Genomic DNA, 27,094 nt, shown 5'->3' with positions numbered 1-27,094 from the left:
TGTCAAACAGCTCCTAACATTGTTAATTGAATTGAATTTTTTTCCAAATTTAATTGTAAATACCTATCGTTTTGATTGATATTCTATTTTCATGGAGTATTATTCATCATTTGGTGAAAATAAAGAGATGTGTTGCCTTTCTTTGCAAGCAACGTTGAGTTATTCCCTTTTGACCGCCCTAATTGAACATCATGATTCGAATATCATTACCCCATTCTTGCCATCCCTAGTAGTATCATTTAAAATGGAATATTTTAACAGAAACTTGAGAAATCCATATCATTATACAATCCAAAAACCACGCATGCTCGGAAGACGAGCAACATTCAAGACGTTCACTATCTAGTTCTCTTAAATCTTATATATATATATATATATATATATATATATATATATATATATATATATATATATATATATATATATATATATATATATATATATATATATATATATATATATATATATATATATATAGGGTGAGGTTCAATAGAGAACCATAATTAACCAAGGAACCAATCTTTTTTTCAACTTTTAGAACTTATTTTTTATCAAAAAAAAAAACTAAAAATACATAAATTCATAACTTTTTATCCTTTTTTCAATGATATAAAATTCGATTTTTTTTTACGTCAAATTCACAATGTGAATCTTTGAAAATTCACAACGTGAATCCGAAAAATATTTTTCACATTCACAATGTTAATATATGAATTTAGATATTTTTAGATTTTTTTTCGATAAAGAATAAGTTCTAAAAATTAAAAAAAAAAAAAAAAAAAAAGATTTGGTTCGTTGAAGAACCAATGATTATGGTTCTCTATTGAACTTTTCTATATATATATATATATATATATATATATATATATATATATATATATATATATATATATATATATATATATATATATATATATATATATATATATATATATATATATATATATATATATATATATAGCAAAAGAAAGTAATAAATGGCTTAGATTGAAGTGGAAGAAGTTAATCATACTTTTCTAGGGTGTCAATTAGCAAAAGATATGTTTGCTTTTTTGGATAAAATGCACGATTTGGATCTTCTCTTCCTTGATTTTGGTCACTCATTTCCACAATTTTGTCTCCTCCGCTAAGATACCTACAACTAGAAGGATAGTGTTGGATGCTATCATTTCTACGTGGTGGCATTTATGGAATTTTCGGAATAAGTGTGTGTACTTTGATCAAGTTTGCCCTAAAAATATAAGCTTAGTTGATGTTATTGTAGTTACTTCTTTTTGTTGGGTGATTCATAAAAAACTTAGATTGGAATTTATGGCTTCAAAATCTATTTTAAACCCAGATGTAATTTGTTTTTTGCTCTAGTTTCTTGATAAAGCCTTATTTCTATTCAATCTGGTCGTTCAAAAAAATGTCTTGATGCTAAAACTTTGAGATCACAATAGATTCGATGCCAAATGACACAATTTTTAAAAGCAAAAAGACCATTACTAGAAATCGCTAAGCTAGACTTGTAAACGAAGACAAACAAAGATTTTTTTTATACAAATAAACGAACATAAACACAAATAAACTAACAAATTATCTTGTTTGTGTCCTTTGATTTAACAAATTATCTTGTATGTCTTTTCATTAAGATGCAAACACAAAGAAACCAACACGTTATCTTATTTGTGTCCTTTCATTTAACAAATTACCTTGTCTATGTCTTTTCATTAAGATGCTCACGACCATAAACAAACATACATAAACACAAACACATATGAACATATAGATTAACATAAACATCCGAATTAAATACCTTAAAACTTTATTGTTAAGAATTTGATATGTTGGCACACTTAACAAACATCCAAATTAAATACTTTATTGTCAAGAATTCTGATATGTTATCATTTCGGTGTAGCTTTTGATAACATTACCAAATCTATAATTTGTAAAAACCAAAATGAATCTACGACTATCATTTTAATTTTAAAGTACACATGAAAATCATAATAATATAATATCATTCCACTATCACCACTTTTACATAACCAACCAAAAAAGAATCCGAAACAATAAAAAAAAAACATAGAATTGAGGGAAAGGAACAAAGTTAATGAGATGTACAAAAAGTCCTACTGAGGTGTTTGTCCATGTGGCGGTGGGCCAGGCGGCAGTGGCGGAGGCATACCGAAATTCGGTGGCACTGTTCCCATTCCGCCACCACTTGGATTCCCAGGCTGCAAAATAAATTAAATTAAAAAAAAATAATAATAGTTGATAAACAAATGAAAGTAGGTGTAAAGAAAATGTGTTACCTGATAAGGACCTAGCCCTGGCATTGGGGGGCGATTAAATGTAGCCCCTGATGAATACATCTGGGTCCCACCCCCACCCCCACTCGGTGGGCCTTGCTGCATAGGATTCATGCCCATGAAATGGCCTTGCTGCATCGGGGGACCCATCTGATTCATTGCTCCCTGGATTACATTACATAAATTATCAACACGAGCATTTTCTGTATTATATAGCATCCTACTTTCATTTCTTTCTAATAGAGCATTGAATTTTCATTAATGTACTTTTAGAAATCTAACCAATTAGAGCATTGTACTTTAAAGAAATTTCTTATCAAGACAATGTAGTTTGAAAAATCCAACTAATTATAGCAATAAAAATTGTTTTGTATGTGAATGACATTGCTAAAATTGAGCAGAATTTTCAAAATACAATGCTGTAGTAAAAGGAAATGAAAGTAGAATGCTACAAAAAAAATTAGAGTAAATTACATGAATGGTCTCTATGGTTTGGGGTAATTTGCACGTTTGGTCCCTAACTTATTTTTTTAACTCGGAAGATCCCTACTGTTTGTTTTTGTTGCACGCTTGGTCCTTGTCTTACCTATTTTTCCCTTGATTTATTTATTTATTTAAATAAACACACCCCCAGCCCCACTTCCACCTCAACTTACCTTACCTACCCCACCCCACCCCACCTTATTTAAATAAATTAAAAAATCAAGGGCAAAATAGTCTTTTTAGGTAAGATAAGGACCAAGCACGCAAAAAAAAAAACAGTAGGGACCTTTCGAGTTAAAAAAATAAGTTAGGGACCAAATGTGCAAATTACCCCAAACCATAGGGACCAATCGTGTAAAAGTTAAGAAATTTCCATTTCTATTAGGATAACATTTTCAGAGTAAATAAGAAGAAATATCAAAGTACAATGCCTTAATTAGTATTTTTTTTTTAAAAGGTTGAAATGCATGATGGAAGTAGGATGCTATATTTTTCAAAGTACAATGCTGTAATAAGAAGAAATGAAATTAGAATGCTAAAATAAACAAAAGAAATATGTTGTGATTTTTTGCATTTAACCCTTTTGTTTTAAAGATAATAGCAACTTACTTCATTTATTTGTGTGTCATACTCATTTATAGCAATTTCATGCAAATACAAAGCAGTTTTTATTGCTATAATACTATTATAATAATAGGGCAAAGTTTTCAAAGTATGTAAGAAAACATTCAATAATATTTTATTTAAAGTATATGATGCTTTAATAAGAAGAAATAAAACTATAATGCTAATATAAAACATTCAACAAAAGTAAGTTGATATAATTTACATTTAACCCTTTAGTTTCAAATAAAAATTAGATGAGTGTAGAAATTTAAAAAAATTACCATTTGACCATGCATGATTGGAGACTGTAAATTTCCGGGCATGTTATGTGGCGGCAATTGGGGCGGGGGGCGGGGCAAATGAGGATGTGGAAGGAGCGGCATATGGCTAGGATGTTGAAGCGGTTGCATATTTGGTGGGGGTAAGGATGTCATTTGTTGTTGATGTGGTGGTTGGTGGTGGTGGTGGTGTTGGGGTGGTTGTTGTTGTTGTTGATTGACGAAAAGAGATGGGTGGGGACCTGGCGGCAATGGCGGTGGCATTGAGGATGATATGGGTGGTTTTTGGTCTGATGATGTGTCTAGAGATAATGGCATTGCGATTCCGATTCCGGGGATGGTTCCTTCATTCCGGTTTAATCCACCAAATGGTCCCGGAGTTGTTGGTGGTTCGGGTCCCGCAAAATTGACTGCCATACGCCCACCATGAGCAGGATTTTGTTCGTTGAAACCTGAAAAAAGTTTTATTGAAAAGACCAAAATACCCTTGAGATTATGTTAGTTTTGACTTTTGAGTGTGATGGAAAGGAATAGACGATTCATGAAGGAATGTGATTGATTAATTCATTTGTTAAATTTTATTCATAGCCAGAGGATGTTTTTTTTTCCATTGAATTTTTAGCTTTTTTTTTTTTTAAAAAAATCCCGATTTGAATAAATTAATATTTTATATTCTAGAATAACCAGATATTTGTTCTTATTATAATTATATGAGGGTTTTTTATGTGTTTGAATTTTTACTTTTGTATATAAAAGTTTATTAATTATAATTAAATCAGATTGTTTACAAAATATAAAAAAAGGCTAACTGAAACTTACATAAGATTATCAGAACATATATATTATCTAGTTTTTAGAAACTAAAATTGTAATTTATATTAACTACTACTAAGAGATTTCTATAAAAGAAATTGTTTCATTAAAAATTATTTAAATATAAATGGGTTTATCTTATCCCTCAACAGTGATTGTTTTATCTAATGGAATGGAATAGACCATTATAAGGGAATCGTGGTTCCTATTTTTGTTAATTTTATATGTTCTTTTTAATTCTATCATAATATGGAATGAAAATTTACAATATAATCCATTTTTTTATGTAGTTTCTAACAACACAAAAGGTTGAAATGTTCCATTAAATTACAATTTTATTTTCTAAAACCTAACCAGAAAATATATATACTATGACTTATATTATAATCTTATTTGGGATCTAATGAGCTTTTATTTTGTTTGAATTTTTACTTTTATAAATCAAAAAATTGTTAACAATAATTCGATAAGATTGTTTGTGAAATAAAAACATTGACCATAATAAAAGCTCATTAAAACTAAAACAAGATTACAATAAAAATATTTTACAAAATAAATTTTCAATTTAAGAAAAATAATGAAAATTGGTGAATCTAACAAACCTTGATTATGACCCACATTGAATTTATCACGAGCTGGATCCCCAGGCCTATTTCTAGACCAAAATTTTGTAGTATTATCACTGCTTCCACTGCATCAAAAATTATATCATGTCAGCATATCCTAATTTCTATTTTCATTTCTTTTATTACAAAAACTGTAATTTTATTAATATTTATTCTTATATAATATCATATGTAATTAATTATGAATAATTTTTACCTGCAAAGGAGATACCCAATGGGATGCCACGCGAGGTCCCACACACAGCTATCGTGTGCATTTTGAATTTCCACTTGTGGAGTTTCATGCCTGTGTGTATAAAAAAAAAAAGTAATAAATAAATGTTTCAACTTTTCATAACTCCATGATTGTTTAGAAGAAAAGGGGCCTTTAAAGACTAAAAGACCATATTACCCCACTAGCCAGTGATAGATTGATCCATCAAAACTCCCACTCACAAAATACTCCTCATGGAATGGATGCCAAGCCAGAGCTATCAATCAGAAAACAACGCAATATAAGTATTAAAAATAATAATAATAATAATAATAATATCCACATAAGATTTAGAACTAACCAGTGACATCTTTCCGATGACCACGAAAAGATTGCAGCTCTTTCATAGCCCTAATGTCATATAGCTGCACAAATAAAGAAATGCTTATTCAGTCATAAGGGATAATAAAAACAAAATCACAATAAAATTAGTATGTATGTATGTATGTATATATGAAAGTATGAGAATGTAGTATCAAAGGAAGATAAGAAGCTGCACCTTGATTATTTGATCCTTAGAAGCAGTTAACACCCAATTACCATTTTGATTCCATTTGACACAAAGAACAGTATTCTTGTGCCCATGACTACAAACATAAAGAAGAAACTTTAAGACTCCAAAGGAGGGACCATTATGGACAAAATGTTAAAATACAAGGAGTCAAATAATAACATTTTCACTAACAATGAACATAGCTCTTTCCCTGATTTAGCATCCCAAAGCTTCACAAGATTATCTTTCCCACCTAAAAAATAATACAAACAGAGTAAACTTCAATCACTTTTGCACCATTTTAAGTTTGCTTATTGTGTGAAAAGAATGCCACAAAAGCATGAATAATTTTTATCTTTAGCAACTCAACATGGGGAAAGAGGAGGGTAAAACCGTAAAAGAACATATATATATTGAAGTGCATACCAGAAACTAGTAAAGACTTGGTAGGGTGCCAGTCAACACTCTTCACATCCCAACCATGGCCTGTCTGAGTTAAAGCCATATATTAGAAAAGACTATGGTTATAATTGACAATTATAGATGCAAGTGAATATTATTTTGAATATTAAAAACATAAACTTGAATTTAATCCATGAAGCTGACATGGCAGAAGACAAGAACATTACCGGATAAAGAACGTTCTTCTTGGCAACGAGCAAAGTCCCAAACTTTAACAGTTGTGTCATCAGAGCAAGAACAGAACTTTAAATCTGTTCTACAAAAGCTGTTAAACAAAACAAGATTCAAGATTAAGGGAAATGCAAGAAATAGCTTTTTTACTTTCATTTCTTCATATTACAGCATAAGAGAGAAAAAAAATTAAAAGTATAAGGATACAAATAGTGGATTTTTTAAAGTGCAATTCCTTAATAAGAAAATACAATGTTGTTAAAAAGAAGTGGAAGTAGAATGTTATTTATACCTTAGATCACGAACAGATTCCTTATGTGCAGATTTATTGGCCTTTACATTGTTCATGTTGTTTTGCCAATACCTACACACGTTCACCATATGAATATCATATCAATTTTTCACAGGTTTAAAAAGAAACACAAAAAGCATCTTTACACAGATTCCTTCAAACCCTTTTCAGGTATCTTTTGCATATTCCAAATAGGGTTAATCTCGTAAACAACCTTAGATTTTGTGTTTTTTCCGGATTAAACCTCAACTTTTATTTTTTTCCTGAAAAAGACCTTGCATTTTTTCAATATTTCCAAATCTGGCTCTTTTAGTCACTTTTTTCCGAAAAAACTAGTAAAATGTGAGGGTTTTTTCGAGAAAAACTTAAAAAGTTGAGGGTTTATTTGGAAGCAGTTAGAAGGTTGAGGGTTTTTTCCGGAAAAAAGACAAAGTTGAGGGTTTTTTTTGAGAAAAATGAAAAAATACAAGATTTTTTTCAGGAAAAGATAAATTTGAGGTTTAATCCAGAAAACAAAACACAAAATATAAGGTCTTTTTTGAGATTAACCCTTTTTTCCCTAAAAAACTTGTTAAATGTGAGGGTTTTTTTTTGAGAAAAACTAAAAAAGTTTAGGGTTTATTTGGAAACAGTTAGAAGGTTGAGGGTTTTTCTGGAAAAAGAAAGACAAAGTAGAGGGCTTTTCCATAAAAAATGAAAAAATACATGGTTTTTTTCAGGAAAAAAATAAAGATGAGGTTTAATCCGAATAAAGCACAAAATATAAGGTCTTTTATGAGATTAACCCTTCCAAACATTTATTTTTTGAACAGAAAAGTCCCGATTATCTAATTTAGTTAAAAACTGTTTCGTAAATTTGTGCAAAATATAAAATAATCAGGACTTTTCTGTTCAAAAAATAAAAATTGGGATTAAAGCGTAAACTAGCCTAAAATATTGGGACTTTATCGGAGATTTCCCTAAAACTAAAAAGAAAAAAAGAAATTTATTTACTTTATAGAGCCTCCATCATCACCAGTAACCATCCAATTGTCATTGTAACTCCATACCATAGACCTGATTGGTTGATCATGAGCCTGCATACATTCATTCACATATTCCAAATTTCTCAAAATAAAAAATTTATATAAAATAAAAAATAAAAAAAAGAAAATCAAATTGCATTACCTGAAGAATCATTTCAAAATTGAAAGATTGACCATTCCATAAAGTGAATTCTCCACTGTGTGAACCTGTTATAAGTCGCCTACCTGTAGGCGTCCACTTTAAACATATACATATGTCAGGACACAGTTAGAATTCAATTTTTTAGCAAATTACATTTTTAACCCTCGAGTATAGCTGGTTTTTGCAATTTTCATCCTTATTTTTAAGTTTCCTATTCAACTTGGTCCCTGTATGGTTGTATCGTCCATGTTAACAGCCTAGCTGTCAAATTTTTAAAATTACCATTTTGCCCTTGGACCAAAACTGAGAGAAGAAAAAAACAGTATACCACAGGGACCAAATTTGTAATCTTTACTTATTTTTAATAAAGGTTTGTAACAGTTTATAAGTCCATTAAATTTTTATTAGTTTATAACAGTTTAGGGCTGATATTTTCTTTTACAAACATTTTATATGCATGTATTTTATTCGTATTAGGTGTCAAATTTTTAAAATGACCATTTTGCCCTTGGAACAAAACTGGAAGAAAAAAGAAACAGTATGCCACAGGGACCAATTTTGTAATTTTTACTTCTCTTTAATAAAAGTTTACATATTAATTTTGTAATGTTTTTGAATTATGAGTTTTATTCTATCTATGGTTTCAGTTTTCACTAATCAAGATGCATTTGAGATTTAAATAAAAACTGTTCTTAAAATAATGGGAATTTGACCAAAAAGCCCTCACCAGCACACGATTGATTGAGCAGCGGTTTTTGTTGAGTGATGTATGAACAAACTTGGATGCAAAGCTGGTTGATGGATTATCTGAATAGGCAACTGTTGGTAACATCTGACATTTAAACATATTTTTAAATTAGATATAAATATGATAATTCATTGTAAATTGATAAAACATGATAATTCATTGTAAGTTGGTGTTTGCAATTGATTATTTAAGGTTCACTTAAACAAAATATATAAGTGTTTCTTCACTTAAATAAGCACCTTTCACCCCTGTTTTAACTCTAAAAGAACCATATGGATTGCAGTTTTGTTTTTCTCTTTTATCATCATACCAATTTACCTTTTTACCCTTGTTATGTGTGGTCATTTTACATGTCTAAAAAACAACTTATTATCATGTTGTGTTTTGGTACCAAATAAGGTAATATCCAAACACTTTCTTTTGAACTTAGTTTTCATACTGTATAAGCTAATAAGCACTTTTTATAAAAACAACAATAAAAAGAAATAAATAAATTGTTTTAAATCTTGAATGTTGTGAGAAGAAAAAATGGTGACTAACATCGATTGCTGCAGCAGGGGTTGGTTGTAATACTGTTCTGTCACGTGAATCTCGTTGCCATAAACGTGTCTGCATTAAAAAAATAAAAATAAAAATAAAAAACTTTATTAAGTCAAAAAGAAACAAACAGATTAAGTCCATTAAATCAAAAGAAATAACATCTTAGATTCTTAGGCCATGTTTTTTTTTCCTATTAAGTCCTGAATGTATAATTTGTATTGAACAAATGTTGTTTATTTTTTGGACTAAATGCACTCTGACTCTGAATAAATGACTATTTTACCCTACTATTTAAAACTGACCAATAACAAATTACCATTTATTTAATAACCATTATAATACGAAATTGTACATTATCAAATTGAACAATTTTAAAAAGTATAAAAATAACATGATTAGAACAATTTTAAAATATTTTTCTTACTAGGACATTTTGTTAACATTAAGTAAAAATCAGGTATATATATAGCTGAACTCATTAAGTTTTTTATAAATTAAGTGCATTAAGTCATATTAATCAGAAAAAGAAAAAAAAAATTATCTACAACAATATTTTTACCTGCATATATCGCACAACAGTACTTGTATAATCAACAGCTCTTCGTTGTCCAATTTTTCTCATTCTTTTAGCAGCAAAGTTATCTGCATGGGTTGTATTTCAACCATAATAAATAACTTTTTAATTAAGATAATAAAACTCAAAGACATGGTATTTTGATTTTCAACAACTAAATATGAAAACATAACAGCAAAATTCAAGTTAAAACTAATCTTGAATTTACTTAACCTCATTGTCTTAAAAGAAAGTAGAAGCCAGAAAAATAACTAACCAGGTATAAAAAAAAGTTAGATTATTACAGCTGAATAAAATGCTAAAATATTAAAAAAAATAAAACACTAAATAACATATAAGATACCCTATAAGAATCAAAACAGAACACCACAATGCTATTTGTTTTTTAGGTCAAACTCTTTGATCTGACATCTTTACAAATAAGTTGCTTTCATTTAGTTTATAGGTCAAACTAATGATTTGGGCTGTTGACTTTCAAACTAATTCAAAAAGAAGAAGAAATCAGCTATAAGAATGATCAAATTTTTAGCCATAAGGTGTTGACATTGCCATTTCTAGTGTTTTGCCAAGCATAATTACAAGACTTGGGTAATTTTTCCTTGTTTTGTTGTTGATCTGTACATGTAAAAACCCTAATCACTTCAAGGATGTGGTCTACCACTGAAAAATGAAATCTTCACTAGTTCCAAATCTTAGTTTTACTTTCACAATGGTCAGAGTTATACATCCATGTTTGCATCTTGATGCTCTTTCTCTGAAATTAACAACTAATATTTATATGTTCATCCATCTTGTTACATAGAACTAGAGGCATTGATCATAGTACCTCACATTTAGCCATGTGAACTCACAGAATTTGTAGTGTATTATGCTTTCACATTTATTAGTTCTCTGTTAGATTAAAAAAGAATGTGTTTCCATTGTATCATGCTTCTGCGTTAGAGCATTTGCTACTCGATATAGGTTTTGGTGGGCTATAAGTAGAAACGAATGTGTCTTCTAAGGGGTAAGTGTGTTCAAATCTCTAAAGCTTCAAGTCTTCTACTATGCTATGGATAAATGTAGAACTTTAAATCAAAGGATACACAGAAAATTAACCTAAACAACCCCAAAACTTGTTGAGCTGTAGGGTATATTAGGCTTACCGTCGAAAGGGGGGTGATTAAGCTGTTGGTGATACTCTGGAGGACCACCAAGAGTTGTGGAAGAAGCAGAAGGCTGACGCATCATCTGCGGTGGCGGTGGCGGTTGCTGATGCTGCTGTTGCGGCGGACCCCTCTGAAACTCTCCCATTTGTTGCGGCTGGTGGAATTGATGTGGCGGCGGCTGTTGGTGGTGGTGCTGGTGATGTGGGTGCTGCTGCATCATTTGCTGTTGCGGAGGCGGTGGTGGTGGGTGTTGCTGATACATTGGTGGTGGTTGTTGTTGTTGTTGCTGTTGTTGCTGAGGATCATTGTACATCATCTTTTAACAGTTGGAAAATTCGAACCCTAGTGAGAAATTGGGATTGTTAAGGAGGTATAATGTATTAGGGTTTACTGGACTCCGATTATACAGTGAGTTATGGCATGGCTGGAAGACAAGACAGTTTTGATGAAAGACGCTCGGCGTCTGCTCACTTACGGGAAAATGTTACAAAAGCCTTGTTTTGATGATTTGATCCGATTTTTTTTTCTTTGATGTTATGTATTATACTTGTTTTCAAATTTTAGGTTATTGTATGTACGACTGCAATTTTCCTAATAAAATATTAAAATTTTATGTTAGAGGGTGTCTCCAAAGCTTATTTAAAATAGTTTTTAACTTATTAATTTATAGAGGTTTCAAAACGGAATTTTTAAAAAAGTGTTGGGCTAAGTTTATCCGGCGTCAAAACGTTATAGGGTGTGTTTGGCAAAATTAGTTTGTAGCGGGTAGAGGGTAGCTTGTAGCGTTTTGTTAAACGTTACATGAAGTAGCATTTGGATTTGGAGCGTTTTGTTTAAACTAAAAGCTAGAAGTTTGTAGTGCCGAACGAGGTTTTCTATTCAAAATGGAGCGTTTTGTCAAATGCTAGAAGCTAGAAACTCTCAAATGCTCTCAAATGTTACGTGTCGAACACGCCCATAAGCTTATTAACTTATAGTGTATGTTTTTGTGTTGATGTAGGTTTAGGTTAAGAGGTATATTTGTCTATTTTTTTGAATGGTGAAATAAGGAGTTTTTGATAAGTAATAGGTAAGTGACTTATTAAAAAATGATTTATTGGAGGTTCCAAACAGTTATAAGTTTTTTAAAAAGCTTTTACCTAAACACTCTTTTTGACCTATACCATTGTGGAACCGATTATAAGTCAAAAAAAACTCCTTTTTTAAGCTTTATCAAACACCCTCTTAGGGGGGTGTTTGGCAAAGCTTATGAAAATCATAAGTGTTTTTCAGCTTATAACTTATAACTTATAAGTTGATAAGTTAAGGGTCTCTTACTGTCACAACGGGCAATTTAGCCAGGAAGTTCTATGATCATGTAAACATCATCCATGATAATACTTGAAGCTCTAGCTTGAGATTATACACTATATTCATTCTATGACAACACACTTAGTTAAGAATTACAATTGAAATTCAAAACTCTATGCAAAACTTTTCTAAAAGTCCATTGGGAGTTGAAAACCCTAAAAATCCCAGTTCAAGTTCTATATGAACTAGGATTTTCTTATTGGGCCTAATGGACCAATAAGCATTCAATTCGACTATATCGGGCTTACAAATCCTATTTGGATTCTAAATGGACACAATTCATAAATTTATAACATTTTGGACCATTTGGGCCTAGAATGATTCATTCTAACCCTAATGGGCCTTAATGAGCCATAAACTCCATCTCTTTTATTAAAATGGGTCGTGGACCATCCTAAGGGCCCAATGGGCCGAAGATTAATATTGGGCCTAGGAAATTCGAACAAAGCCAAGAAATTGTGCCCAACACCATTTTCCTTCATTTCATTAGGCCCATTCTCGGCCCAATACACACACACACACACACACACACATATATATATATATATATATATATATATATATATATATGTGTGTGTGTGTGTGTGTGTGTGTGTGTAAAAAGAAAAAAAAAGGAGTTGCATGGGAAGAGGTGGTGACACCTCATGTTTATTTAGAGGGTAACCAAACTAATTACATACATTTAAGCAAAACATTAGCCATGGTGTATTAACCACTAACCTCTCTCTTTCCCTTCTTTTTATCTTCGGACGAGACGCCCCACACCCCCCACCTCCATTTTCTCATTTCAAACTACTTCAAAACACTCTCTAGAACTCATCCTTCTTCCATCAAAAATTTCGAGACTTAGGGTGCTCTCAAGAGGATTCTTTACTAATATCACCATCCTTTGTAAGTTTTTGCTTAGATCCATGGTTTAGCTTCTTGATTTCTTTAAAAATCTCCTCCTAACTCATACCATTTCGTGAATCATGCATCTTAGAGCCATCTAAGTTCTAAAGTCCTTCAAGAAGCTTGCTAGGCCAAGATCTCTCCATTTCTTCCTCAAAACCAAGAACAACAAGCAAAGGTGAGTTCATACCCCCTTGTTTTCGGTTTTTACATGTTTTTTTGGTGGTGGTGGGGGGGGGGGGGGGTGGGAGAATACAAGTATTATGTGTAGATCTATATGTTTATACATGTTATGTGTGATTTTCTTGATTTATGTTGTGAATATATGTTAGATCTTGACAAATCTCGAAATCTTTAACAATAATGGGTAAAATTCATAAACTAAAATACTCTAGTCACCATACTACAAAGTTAAAGTGTTATACATGCCTAGGTTGTGAAAAACAAACCACAAATCTTGTATAAGGGTCATTTTTTATAAATAAACAAAAGATTGGGACAAATGTAACACCTACGGTTTTATGAGGACCAAAAGGGTCACATTCACTTAAAAATGAGTTTTTATAACAATCATATTTTCCAAAGGGCCAAAAGTGTAAAATTTTGCATTATGGGCCTTAATGTGGGCCTTACGGCTTTTTGGGCCCAAATTGCAAAAATCACAATTTTTATGGATCAAAAGGTTATGAAATAAAAACTTGGGCCAAAAATGGAAACCCACGAGATTAGGGGCTGAAAATGACACTTATTTCAAGATTTTGGCCAAAAATGTTAGTTTTATAAAAATTAGGCCGAAAATGTCATTTTATTCAAATAAGGGTTGAAATTGTAATTTTCCGCAAAAATGGGCCGAAAATGTCAATATATGTATTTTTGGGCCAAATCCGTAAATTACTAAACATTTGAGGCGAAAATACAAATGTTTATAAATTAATGTGCTAAAATGTTATTTTTAATTAAAAAGACCAAAAATGACATTTTACGTAAAAATAAACCTTTAAATATTCAATTTAGTTCTTAAGGGACCTAAAGTGTAATTTTAGTTAAACACGAGTTCAAATTATAAAATTTTGACGTAACAAACTAAAAATATCATTATAACAAAACACTGGATTTTTATATAACATTATGGATAAATTTTTCCGACTAAATGAATTATACTATAACAAACCAACAAAATACAACAACGGTACGAATATTGGGTCTAATACTTCCTATACATGTTTATTGGGCCTTCATGATCCGTTTGCATGTTTATTGGGCCCAATATATTCATTTCATGTCTATTGGGCCTTAGTGACCCAAATGCCATGCTCAATGGGCATAAATTAGTTTTACATGTTATTGGGCCTTAGTGAGTCATTCACATGCTAATTTAGCCCGGAGAGATTCATCATATGCATAATGGGCTTCAACGTGTTCGTTTGCATACCATCAAGCCTAGAAATAACTTACATGTCTAATGAGCCACAGTTGTCATTTTTCATGTTTGTTGGGCCGTGTCTTTTCACATTCAAGTATCATCAGGTGTTTGTAAATCAAAATACGTTTAACATTAAACATATTCATGTGACAATCATTGGGATCTAGTGAGAATATCGGTTGACGCCATTGAGTGTTTGGGCGTAGCCTGTAGTTATAATCAGAGTCTCCTAGAGGGAAAGCGAGAGTTTGTGTATAGATCTATATGGGGGTGACTCCCCCACACCTGAACTGTTCGCTACAGCTAGACTATGTCAGTCTAGGGTGACAAAATCTTGATCAAAACCAGTATTTGGAAAAATGCCAAGACAGGTGAATTAGTCATTATTACACATGGTTATAACGACTCACATAAAGATCCATCACCATCGATACAATACAGGAATCAAAGTTCTTAAATTATGATAATACGAAAACAATTCATGTAGTAATACAAGGATTACGACACTTTTATAAATCAGAAAATATCGGATTTTCTGAGGAAAATACTATTATTCATTACCTTCTACGTACAACAGATACAATACAAGGAAACTTTTGAATTGATCACTTATATATGTTTTTACAATGGAAATCACACATACATTTATACTTGATCATTACATCATTTTCATACAATTTACAGAAAATATCGGATTTTCTGGGTTATACAAACAATACAAAAACCTTTCAGTTAAACATGCTTATGAACTCGCCAACATTATATATGTTGACCATTTTCAAAATAATTTGTATTCTCAGGTAATCGTTAAGCTGAAGAATCGTCAAGAGTATTTTGGGAATTTTATTATGATGTGTTAATCCTCGTACAATTTATGTTTTGGAATGTGTATTGTAAAACAATTTACTTGATGTGATCAATGTCAGTTGTATTATGTAATGTTTGGTGATTATTGTGTTATGTTTCATGTATATTCATTTGTGATGATATTTCAATTGATAGTCACACGAGCCCTCAAACGTTTCCGCCATTTGGTTCGGGGGTGTGACACTTACTTATTGATTTTTGACTTATTACCGGTATGTCACCCGTATAAGCTATTTTTACCCAAACACTCTTTTTAGCTTATACCGGTGTTGAACCGGTAATAAGTCAAGCTTTGCCAAACACCACCTTAGAATTTTAGAGAAAAATAATTGCATATTTTTTTTACCTTTTCTTAAATTCAATTATACTAAATTACATATTTTAATCGTTGTTGGGGTTTTAATCATTTTTGAATCGTTGACAGGTTTGTACATTATAAATAGCGAGATCGAATGATTTGTTTCTTGGAGCATGCTTTTACATGATAAATTTGTTTTGCTCGATCTGTTTTGGCCATGATATTGCTTGTCCTCGGTCTCAAACTAGTCTCCAAAACATTAAAACACTAACCAGATACCATTCTCATTTTAATAGCTCTAATAATAAAACAGAAAAATAATATAATATCTAATATACAATCCTAAAAATTCATCAGACCTGCCTCGCTAAACCCTGCTACTAATTTGATATATGGTTGATGGTAATTAAGGTCTACTGCACCTTGAAACGCGAAGTTTTAGTTTTAGTATACATGTAAGACATGATTGGTTTGTTTCTAGAACTCGTTTTTCAAACACATGTCCAATAAGAAAAGCATCTTGGTACCTGTTGCTCCGCCTTCCGTTCATGCTTGGTTCGTTTAGCTTCGTTGTCAATTTATTTACCGAATATATATAACATACCTTCTCTATCTCTATCCACCTTTTTAAAGTCTGAATCTATAAATCTATAAAAATAGCATATAACTATGTATGTAATTTGAAATATATGTGTTTGTTATTTGTCAAACGTAACATTATGCAAGTCCTACAAAAGCAAAACTATCAAAAGATCAAAAGCAAGCTTATAATAAAGTTAGCTTGTTATCTGACATGATACAATGAGCTTAAAGTTATTTGTTATTGGTAGTTTATCGATTTTAGCTTGTATTTTTTTAAATAATTAATTGTTTGAGAAATTTGTAATAATGTAACACCCATGACTTGAGGTAATGATAGTTATTCAATTTCTTTGTAATTAATTATTAGACTATGAGATTAATGTTATATTATTTAGTTGGGCCCTTTGTGAATGGGCCGTTATATATTTGGGTTGTCTGAAGACGTAATTTGGGCGTAAGCTTGGCGTACGCGGGGCGTAGTGGCAACATTGGATGTCGGGGGTCGATACGCATATGCGCATCATACGCGAGCAGACTCAAAACCCTAATTTTTAGGGTTTAAGCCATATAAATACATCATTATGTCCCAAACCCTAGTCTCCTTACCAGCCTCTCAAACTCAGAAACCCTAGAAAGCCTAACATTCCTCATCTTTGTGTGATTGTGATCTTGTGAAGCTCATTTTGGTGGTTTGGATCTTGGAAGGAGAAATAAGAAGTTGGTGAAGAAGAACTTGTGTAGCTTGAGCTCAAGGATCTGAGATATCATCATCATTTAGTACTCAATTGAGATAAAAAAAGCTCACAACTTGCCTCATGTATGCTTAGATCTATGGTAATGGTGTTTTGGACCTTTTTGGTCCTAAGAATGTATTTTTATGGTCCAAATTTGTTTCTAGACTTAGGGTCGCCACCCTTAGTGCTATATGAGTCCCAAGGACATAAAATTTTTCATCTTGAAGGTCTTATTATGGCCATGCATGATTTTTAGTCATTTTCATGGAAGTTAGTTGCCATATTTCAAGTGGGTCCATTTGGTGGTTTACAAGCTACCAAGTAATCGACTTTATGGGTTAAGACATTTTAGTGGACTCGGATCTGTAACACCCGATTTAGAAAGTGCTTGGTTGCAACTTCGGAGGCCAAGCGTAATCTGTCGATTCTACCTTTTATGGGTCTCGGGTCTTATTCGGAAGGTTGTATGGATCGGATGTGGAGCTGGGAGCTTAGTGTTTCTCACCACCTTTTTCGTGGATATGAAGTTCGTAGGAAACAGACTTAGAATGAATAAGTTATAGTACTTTAAGTTTATTGGCATTATTGGTCCTTAATGGAGAAAAGTGGCAAGAAGATCCCATGCATGCAAGGTGGCCAACACAAGAGTATGCCCAACGTAGAGGGGATAAGTGGTCGCGGGTGTTGGAGACGTATGCCCAGTGTACGCTCAGAGTCCCTAAACCCTAATTTTTAGGGTGTGTCACTATATAAAGAACATTCACCCTTAGACAGTTTTCACAAAACCCTAACCTTCTTTGAGTGTTCTTGGAGCTTAGAAGGCTTTGTGAGAGCATTTTGGTGTTTTGGATCCATTCTTCAAGGAAGCAAAGGTCAAGGCAAGGTGTTGGTGCAAAAGAGAAGTTTCAGATCTGGGATTTCTGCTTAACTTCAGACCTTTTCAAGGTATAAAGTCATGAGCTTGTTGATTAATCTCTTACATCTCTTATGATGAGTTTATGGACTCTTTTGGTCCTAATAATGGATCTTTATGACTCAAACACGTTTCTAGGACTAGGGTTGCGACCCTTAGTTTCATATGAGTCTTTTATGCAATAAAGTTCCAATCTTTAGGGTTCACTTGTGACTATGCATGAGATCTAGCCTTTCCATGGAAGTTTGTTGTCACATTTCAAGTTTAGACTCTTTTGATGGGTTGCAAGACACCAAGTAATTATATTTATAGATTAAGACGTTGAAGAGGACTTGGATTTGTGATTGTAGCTTCTGGATTAGAGTGTTAAGCACTTAATGGGAAAGTGACTTAACAGGGGAGTACGTTAAGCGTACATACAGGTACGCCAAACGTACACACCATTTAGCTTGTACGCTTAGTGTACATAGGAGTACGCCCAGTGTACTCATCAGATATGGGCTTGGAGTGTTTTAGGCCTCGGGTTGGGCCATGTAGTGGACTTTGGGTCTTTGGGCCTTAGTGGACCATCAGAAGTCAGATGTTTTGGGCCAGGAATTTTTTTGGGCTTAGGGTAAGGCCCGCTAGAGGGATTGGGTCCAATTTAGCAAATTGGACCATTAGTGGGCTGCTAGTGGGTTTGGAAAGCCTACCTAGTGTTAGGTTTTGTTCTGTATTTGGGCCTTAGTTTTGGATCATACTGGGCTAGGGGTAGAATGGTCATTTTACTCCCATGCATGGATTAAGTATGATGGTATGGGACCCAATTGCTAATTAGGTATATTGATCGTTATTGATAGCTCAAGAGGTGGACAGGGCAACAACTTAGGATTTCTTTCTGGAAGCTTCTACATTCGAGGTGAGTCTTCTCACCATACCAATGGGTCTAAGGCACCAAGGCTGACCGATTTTATGATAGTTGGTATACTTGCTATGTAGAGGTGTATGGCATATTTATGCATTGATACGCGGTAAAGATAGCTTTTACAACTAATGGTAGAGACAACCCTTGTGGCTAATGGTAGAGTTAGCCTTTAGGGCTAATGGTAGAGGTAGCCTTTAGGGCTAATGGTAGAGATAGCCTTTACGACTAATGGTAGAGATAGCATTTGTAGCTAATGGTAGAGATAACTTTTATAGCTAACGGTAGAGATAGCCTTTACGGCTAAGGGTAGAGATAGCCTTTACAGTTATTATGATATGTGTTATGTGGTAGAGGTAGATGTTATAGCTAATTTGATATGTGTATGTGGTAGAGGTAGCTTTTATAGCTAATATTATATGTGGATTGTGTGTAGGGTATGCTCTGGGGAACTCACTAAGCATTAGCTTACAGGTTGTGGATTTGTTTCAAGTACATCAGATCCTAAGGGCAAGGGCAAGGGCAAGGGCAACGCTTGATGGTGCGGCGTGCACTCTCTCATAGACGTTTATGGGACACTCTGGTGTTTGGAATAAAACTTGTATTTGACTTATCTTTTGAAAACAATTATAATTGGATTTCTTAATGTATGGAAATGTGTTTGGATATTGAAAAATGAAAATTTTACTTTGAAATTTGGGTCGTTACAAGTTGGTATCAGAGCCTTGGTTTGAGAGATTCAGGCACACTCTCGGGTGTGTCAGGACTCAAACTAAGGAAATGGTAAATTTGTTTTCAAAAATAACATAAAAAGCTTTTGAAAGGAAGGAAAGGATGAGATGCAACGCGCGTGATCAGCCAAGCCAAGTAAGTAGTTCCCCGATATGTTAGCCATGTTATTCTGATATTTGAGCTTTGATGATCGTATGGAAATTACTATGTGTATGCTTTTTAAAATTATATACGGTTATGAGCTTATAGCTTTAGAATGATTGATTTAGCATTATTTCCTGTTCCTTGTCTGGTTGTGGTCCTAGGGTAGAATCTTTATTCGAAAGTCTATTTGATCCTTTTCTGTGTATAATTTGCATGCATAAAGGCAACCTATTATGATTAATATGATTGATATGAGTATAGAAAATCTTAGGACAACCTGAGATTTAATGTATGCAGTAGTTTGCGGGATATGGTTTAGCTCTAAGATGAATTGGGATTATCAGGTAGAGAATTAGGGAAAGGTACAGGTAGGTCTGGAAGGTAGTATTGGGCCAGTACTACTAAAAGCATAGGACTTGTACCCGAACCAATGTTAGATCTGACGACTCCAAGGAGGACCGGTGTGGGAAGATCCCTTATATGGAAATCCTAATCACTATGATTTATGACATTTCGAGTTTAGCATGGTGGTGACACGATTTGGAGCAGGGGCATGAGGATCAGGATCTGGATCTGGGGATGGATCAGGCGACACTACCGATGTCATTGATGTGAGGTTGTGCGAGCTCATTGCAGCTGAGGTTACCAAGGGCATCCTTGACGCTACCCCAGTCATTTTTGGGATGGTCAAGGAAGGTATGATGGAGATTATGGAGGAGAGACTCAGGGAATTCAGGGCTGAGATTGCTACTGGTCAGGTTGGGGCCCGAACTCCCTCATTCCGGAAGTACAAAGCGTGTGGGGCGCCAGAGTTTTTCGGGGTCAGGGACCCCATTGTTAGCCGACGCTGGGTGGCGGATATTGAGAAAGCCCAGCGCACGAGTTCTTTCCCAAATGTAGCAAAGGTGGGATTTGCTTCTTGTATGTTGAGAGACAAGGCTCAGGATTGGTGGGGCGAGGTTACCAGCCAGGTGGGAGCAGCCGGTGTGGCTGAGATGACATGGGTCGAGTTCGTTCGGCAATTTGACTTGGATTTTGCACCAGCCATTGAGCTGCAGAGGATGGTGAGAGAGTTCCCAAAATTCCAGTAGACCACTAAGACTGTGGCAGAGATCACCGCCAAGTTTCAGGAGCAAGCATTGTTGATCCCACAGTATGCTACCGATGAGGAGATGCGGAGGACTAGATATCATTCCATGTTGAAGGATTATATCCGATAGTTTGTGAGCTTTACGGGGTGCAAAATCCTGAATTAGATGGTAGAGAAGGCCCGGGAATGGGAGATGGAGTTGGACTTCCGCACCAACCGGAAGTCGGAGAAGGTACAGGCAGCGGTAGGTCAGGCTAAGAAGCCTAAGACCTCAGACACTTCCAACAGGGTTCAGGAGGGTCAGTGTAACATCCCGAAATATCAAGAGTAGAGGGGAAGGGCTAAAAGAGTAAATTGGGAAAGAGTGACTCGGCGAGTCCATGGGTGGACTCGGCAAGTAGAGTCGCGACTGGGTCGCGTGTTAAGTAGCCGACTCGGCGAGTCAGTAAGATGGACTCGGCGAGTAGGCGCTGAGTGGAGAAAACCCTAATTCTCGGGGTTGAGCCCTATATGAAGAACATAACAGCCCACTCTCAGCCTCTTTATTCATCCTCAAGTCCAGAAACCCTTCGCCTTCGTGTGTGAGTGATCATATCTCATTTGGTAGTTGAAGGAGGTGTTTGTTGAAGGAATTTTGGGAGTTTGAAGGCTTGGAGCAAGGGGCTTTTCTTGGATTCGAGTTTCAATTGCAGTTGGGGCGTTCCTTGGAGGTAATATCTCGTTCTTGGGATGTTGTTATGTTCTTTCTTCATTTTGGGGTTTGTGGGAACTTGTCTTTGGATGTAATTGGAGTCTAGAGGTTAGATCTGAGGTTGCTACCTCAGATCTGGAATGGAGAAGGATCAGAGAGCATGAAAGTCCCTGTGTTGGAGTGTTTTGTGGAGCTATCATGTCCCAAACCTTAGCCCTAGTGTGCAAAATGCATAAATCTCTTTGGATTCACGTAAAGTTTGCCACTTTACGTGATGGATGAGTTGTAGGAGGCTAGATCTATGTTTTGGAGCAATTGCATGGCCTGGAATGCTTCTGAATGGATTCAGACCGGTGGTACTCGGCGAGTCACATGGGTGTACTCGACGAGTTGCTTGAAGATGAGTTGGAACTCGATGAGTTGGAAGAACAACTCGGCGAGTTGGATGAAGATGGCCTGGAACTCGGCGAGTTGTATGAACAACTCGGCGAGTAGGTTGAAGATAGCCTTAGACTCGGCGAGTCTGTTCTTGGGCTCGGCGAGTCTTGTCGAAGAGTCCCAATATTTTCTGGTCAAGTCGAGAATCGGTGAGTTGTGTGCGAGTGGACTCAGAGTTGTTGAACTCGACGAGTCTCGGGGTGACTCGGCGAGTTAGGTTGCGGATTGAGGGAAGTTCTGAGTATGGGGACTTGGCGAGTCATCGGGTTGACTCGACGAGTAGAGTTAGTCAGGGGTTGACTTTGACCTTATCTTTGACCAAGGGTTGACCAGTGGTTTCCAGGGGCATTTTGGTAATTGTTGATTATTGTTTTGAGTTCAGTGCATTGGTGGTTGTTCAGTGGTGGAGATCGTGTCAGTGGTCGGAGCAGCTTGGGTTATCTGTTCAGTCGGCGGTATCGAGGTGAGTTATCCTCACTATATCATCAGGGTCTACGGCACCAAGGCCGGCCCTTATCGGATTGAGATCCGGGTAGTTGTCATGTTGTTGTTGTGATTTGTTTGCATCCTGAGAGCTAGGGTGGTATATGTTAGAGACCTGATTGAGATCGGTACCCTGAGAGATAGGGAGATGCTATGCTAGTGACCTGTTAGGTCGGTATCCTGGTTAGGATGATGATATGTTATGTGATCTGTTTGATCTGTTTGTTGACTGTGAATTGCTATATGATTGTATGTATATGTGCACATGGTTGTTTGGACTGGAGTTGGGTTGAGGCGGGTCCTGCTGTGTGCTGTAGGCCAAGATACCCAGGGCGGACCGGTTGTCCCGAAGGCCCAGCGAGCGGACCGGATAGGCTGTAGGCCCGGAAGGGCGGACCAGACGTGCCGAAGGCTCGGAGAGTGGACCAGATAGACTGAAGGCCCGGTGCGGGCGGACCAGTCATACTGTAGACTCAGAGAGTGGACCAGGTGGATTGAAGGCCCAGGAGCGGGCGGACCAATCACACTGCAGACTCGATGTATGTGGATAGACTCTGAGGGTGGACCAGGTGGACTGTAGGCCGGTGCGGCGGACCAGTCACACAGTAGACCCGAAGTGCATGGCTGTTCTGTGATCGGATATGTTATGGCATGTTATGCGTGTATGGTATTTGTGGTTGGTATTTTGGGGATATCTCACTAAGCTTTCGGGCTTACAGTTGTGGTTTCATGTTTTTCAGGTTCTTCAGGAGACTGTGGCAAGGCAAAGGCATGATCGTACCGCTCCTCGTGATTTCGTAGTATTGTGATTCTGGGAACACATTAAATGTTTTGTATTGAAAACCTTTTTGTAAAGATCTAATGGAATCGAGATGTTTTTGAAAAAATTAAAATTGGTTGTATTTTTCGGTCGTTACAGTCAGGGTCGATGTACCAAGTGCAGTAAGGTGCATAATGGAGCTTGTCATATCACAAGCACGGGATGCTACACATGTGACCAGTAGGGCACTTGATCAGGGACTTCCCCGCCAAGGGCTTGATTTGTTTTCACTGTAACCAGACCGACCATAAGCGGGTCAACTGTCCGAGGTTGCAGGGAGAGGGAGGAGTAGTGACAGTGCCTGCGCCTGCCACGATGAGGATTACTGATGGCCACCCTGCCAAGGCAGATGCTTCAACGGTGAAGAACCGCGCATTTCAGTTAACCACAGAGGAGGCTCTGGCAGCACCAGACGTTGTGGCTTGTACGTGTCTATTATTCTCTGCTCTTTATTATTCGTATGACTTACGTGTACATTATGTTTGTATGAGGACCTTTTTGGTCAACGGTATGTCGGTGCATGTCTTATTTGATTCGGGTGCTACCCGATTGTTCGTGTCACCTACGCTTAGCAAGAAGTTCCGGGACACGCCGGGAACTCTGGATTCCCGCTCGAGGTAGAGATTGCAGATGACCACACGGTGAGTGACACAAAAGTGATATTAGTTTGAGAAACTAGAGTCATTGGCATTGTTGGGATTCAAGAAGTGCTAGCTAGTTTTTAGGAATCATGTTGTTTTAGAAGGGTTATTCATGGTGCTCTAGCTTTGTTAGGCACCAACAGTCAGCAGATTGATCATTGGGATGAGATAGGGTTTGGGGAACTCTTCAATTCTCTTATGTCGAGCGGACTTAGTTGAATCTAAGTGGGGGAGAATTATTCAGATATCCAGGATGGAAGCGCGTGTCAGACGAGGATGTGTTTCACATCCCCATTGGGGGAGGAAAGGCGATATTAGGGGCCGACTAAATATAGGATATCGAGGGATGGGAGTTTGGGAAACTCCCTAATGTTTGAATCGCGTCTTCTTGACGCCTTATAGCAAGCTTCGGGGGAGGGAACGAGGTATTGTTTAGGTCAATATTTGAGTTTAGTTGGGAGGATAGACCGCATGGGTGCTCAACGTAGAGATGTATTCGGATTGATAGGTGAGTAATAAGGCCAGGGGCAGCGGTCATGTGGTATGAAGGTGTTGTAAGACTACGAGGGAGCTGTAGTTTTCACTAATGGACAGTCAGGGTGAAACTATTGTAAGACTACAGGGTAGCCATAACATTCATGAACTCCTTCAGGAGATTAGGGCTAGGGTAGCCCAGTTCGCAAGGTTGTGGGGAATCCACAACTTAACTAGAATCAGGATTGGAGATGATTATTCGATCGGTTATCTGGGGGCGAGCCCGGATGGTTATGGGAATTCGTAATGGAACTGGTAGAGACTGTTGAGTCAAGGGTTTGAATCTTGAGTTGAAGGATCTTGTGTATAAGTGGTATGTGAGATAGGAGGGTTACGGCTGGGTAGTCCTGATATTTGACCTCTTGGGAACCTAGTGGTTGGACCGGGTGCGAGACTGGTAGTCTCGGGGATCGGCTAAGGGTATCTATTTATCGGTTAGATGAGGGATACCAGAAGTGATGGTGCATGATGGATCTCGAGGTAGTGGCGGGGTATCGACCCGTTTCGGATGGAACTCCAAGTCAGGGAGACATGCCATCTCGAAACTTCAAGTCTTAAATTGAGTAAATGGAATTATGTTGCAAGCAATTGTTCCATCATTGGGTTTTAGAACCCTGCATGGTTGGTCTTAGTTGCCTTGGAAAGGATGTGGTATTCTCGAGCTTGTGGCCGTGTTGCTCAGGTTGTCTGGTATGATGAGGATGGTGATGCATGATTTTGAGGACGTAATCTAATATTTGTGGGGGAGAGTTGTAACACCCAATTTTGAAAGTGATCGGTTGCGACTTCGGAGGCCAAGGGTATAAGAATAATCTATCAATTCGGCCTTTTATGGGTCTTTGGTCTTATTCAGAAGGTTGTAGGGCTCGGGTGTGGAGCTGGGAGCGTAGGGTTTCTCACAAGAGTACGTCCAGCGTAAGCTGGGGTACGCCCGACATATAAGGGATAAATGGTCGCGGGTGTTGGAGATGTACGCCCAACGTACAAGAAGTACACCCAGCTTACGCTCAGAGTCCCTAAACCCTAATTTTTAGGGTGTGTCACTATATAAAGAACATTATACCCTCAAGGGTCGGCCTCCTTCTCACCCTTAGACAATTTTCACGAAGCCCTAACCTTCTTTGAGTGTTCTTGGAGCTTAGAAGGCTTTGTGAGAGCATTTTGGTGTTTTGGATCCATTCTTCAAGGAAACAAAGGTCAAGGCAAGGTGTTGGTGCAAAAGAGAAGCTTCAGATCTGGGATTTCTGCTTCACTTCACACCTTTTCAAGGTATAAACTCATGAGCTTGTTGATTAATCTCTTAGAACTCTTAGGATGAGTTTATGGACTCTTTTGGTCCCAATAATGGATATTTATGACTCAAACATGTTTCTAGGACCAGGGTTGCGACCCTTGGTGTGATATGAGTCTTTTATGCAGTAAAGTTCCAATCTTTAGGGTTCACTTGTGACCATGCATGAGATCTAGCCTTTTCATGGAAGTTTGTTGTCATATTTCAAGTTTGGACTCTTTTGGTGGGTTGCAAGCCACCAAGTAATTAACTTTATGGATTAAGACGTTGAAGAGGACTTGAATCTATGATTGTAGCTTCTGGATTAGAGTGTTAAGCACTTAATGGGAAAGTGTATTAAAAGGGGAGTACGCTGAGCATACATACAGGTACGCCTAACGTATGCACCATTTAGCTTGTAAGCTTAGCGTACATAGGAGTATGCCCATCGTACTCATCAGATATGGGCTTAGAGTGTTTTGGGCCTTGGGTTGGGCTAAACATTGGACTTTGGGTCTTTGGGCCCAATTTAGCAAATTGGACCATTAGTGGGCTGCTAGTGGGCTTGGAAAGCCTAACTAGTGTTAGTTTTTTTTTTTTTCTGGATTTGGGCCTTAGTTTTATATCATACTGGGCTAGGGGTAGAATGGCCATTTTACCCCCATGCATGGATTAAGTATTATGGTATGGGACCTAATTGCTAATAGGGTTTATTGATCGTTATTGATAGCTCAGGAGGTGGACAGGGCAACAACTAGGGATTTCTTTCTAGAAGCTTCTACATTCGAGGTGAGTTTTCTCACCATACCAATGGGTCTAAGGCACCAAGGCCAACTGATTTTATGATAGTTGGTATATTTGCAGTGTACAGGTGTGTGGCATATTTATGCATTGATACGTGGTAGAGATAGCTTTTACAGCTAATGGTAGAGACAGCCCTTGTGGCTAATGGTAGAGATAGCCTTTAGGATTAATGCTAGAGGTAGCCTTTAGGGCTAATGATAGCTATATCCTTTACAAATAATGGTAGGGATAGCCTTTGTTGCTAATGGTAGAGATAGCTTTTATAGCTAATGGTAAAGATAGCCTTTGTAGCTATTATGATATGTGTTATGCGGTAGAGGTAGCTGTTATAGCTAATTTGATATGTGTATGTGGTAGAGGTAGCTTTTATAGCTAATATGATATGTGGATTGTTTGTGGGGTATTCTCTGGGGAACTCACTAAGCATTAGCTAACAAGTTGTGGATTTGTTTCATGTACATCGGATCCTAAGGGCAAGGGCAAGGATTGATGGCGCGACGTGCACTCTCTCGGAGACGTTTATGGGACACTCTGATG

General features: G+C 36.3%; 1 protein-coding gene across 1 annotated transcript; it reads right to left on the bottom strand.

Moving 5' to 3' along the window:
* Positions 1-1,930: 1,930 nt before the first annotated feature.
* LOC111878944 (flowering time control protein FY) lies at positions 1,931-11,471 on the bottom strand. Its single transcript, XM_023875430.3, has 18 exons — positions 10,949-11,471; positions 9,789-9,871; positions 9,230-9,298; positions 8,669-8,773; positions 7,942-8,037; positions 7,768-7,850; positions 6,775-6,846; positions 6,479-6,576; positions 6,276-6,335; positions 6,042-6,102; positions 5,856-5,943; positions 5,658-5,721; positions 5,495-5,573; positions 5,300-5,389; positions 5,080-5,168; positions 3,668-4,116; positions 2,301-2,462; positions 1,931-2,222 (listed from the first exon to the last, which is right to left on the bottom strand). The coding sequence occupies exons 1-18, from the start codon at positions 11,265-11,267 to the stop codon at positions 2,118-2,120; spliced, it is 2,172 nt and encodes a 723-aa protein (XP_023731198.2). The 5' UTR covers positions 11,268-11,471; the 3' UTR covers positions 1,931-2,117.
* Positions 11,472-27,094: the final 15,623 nt, after the last annotated feature.

This window comes from Lactuca sativa, chromosome 1 (genome assembly GCF_002870075.4).
Source record: "Lactuca sativa cultivar Salinas chromosome 1, Lsat_Salinas_v11, whole genome shotgun sequence".
NCBI classification, from domain to species: Eukaryota; Viridiplantae; Streptophyta; class Magnoliopsida; order Asterales; family Asteraceae; genus Lactuca; species Lactuca sativa.
This window is presented reverse-complemented; position numbering and strand designations above follow the sequence as displayed.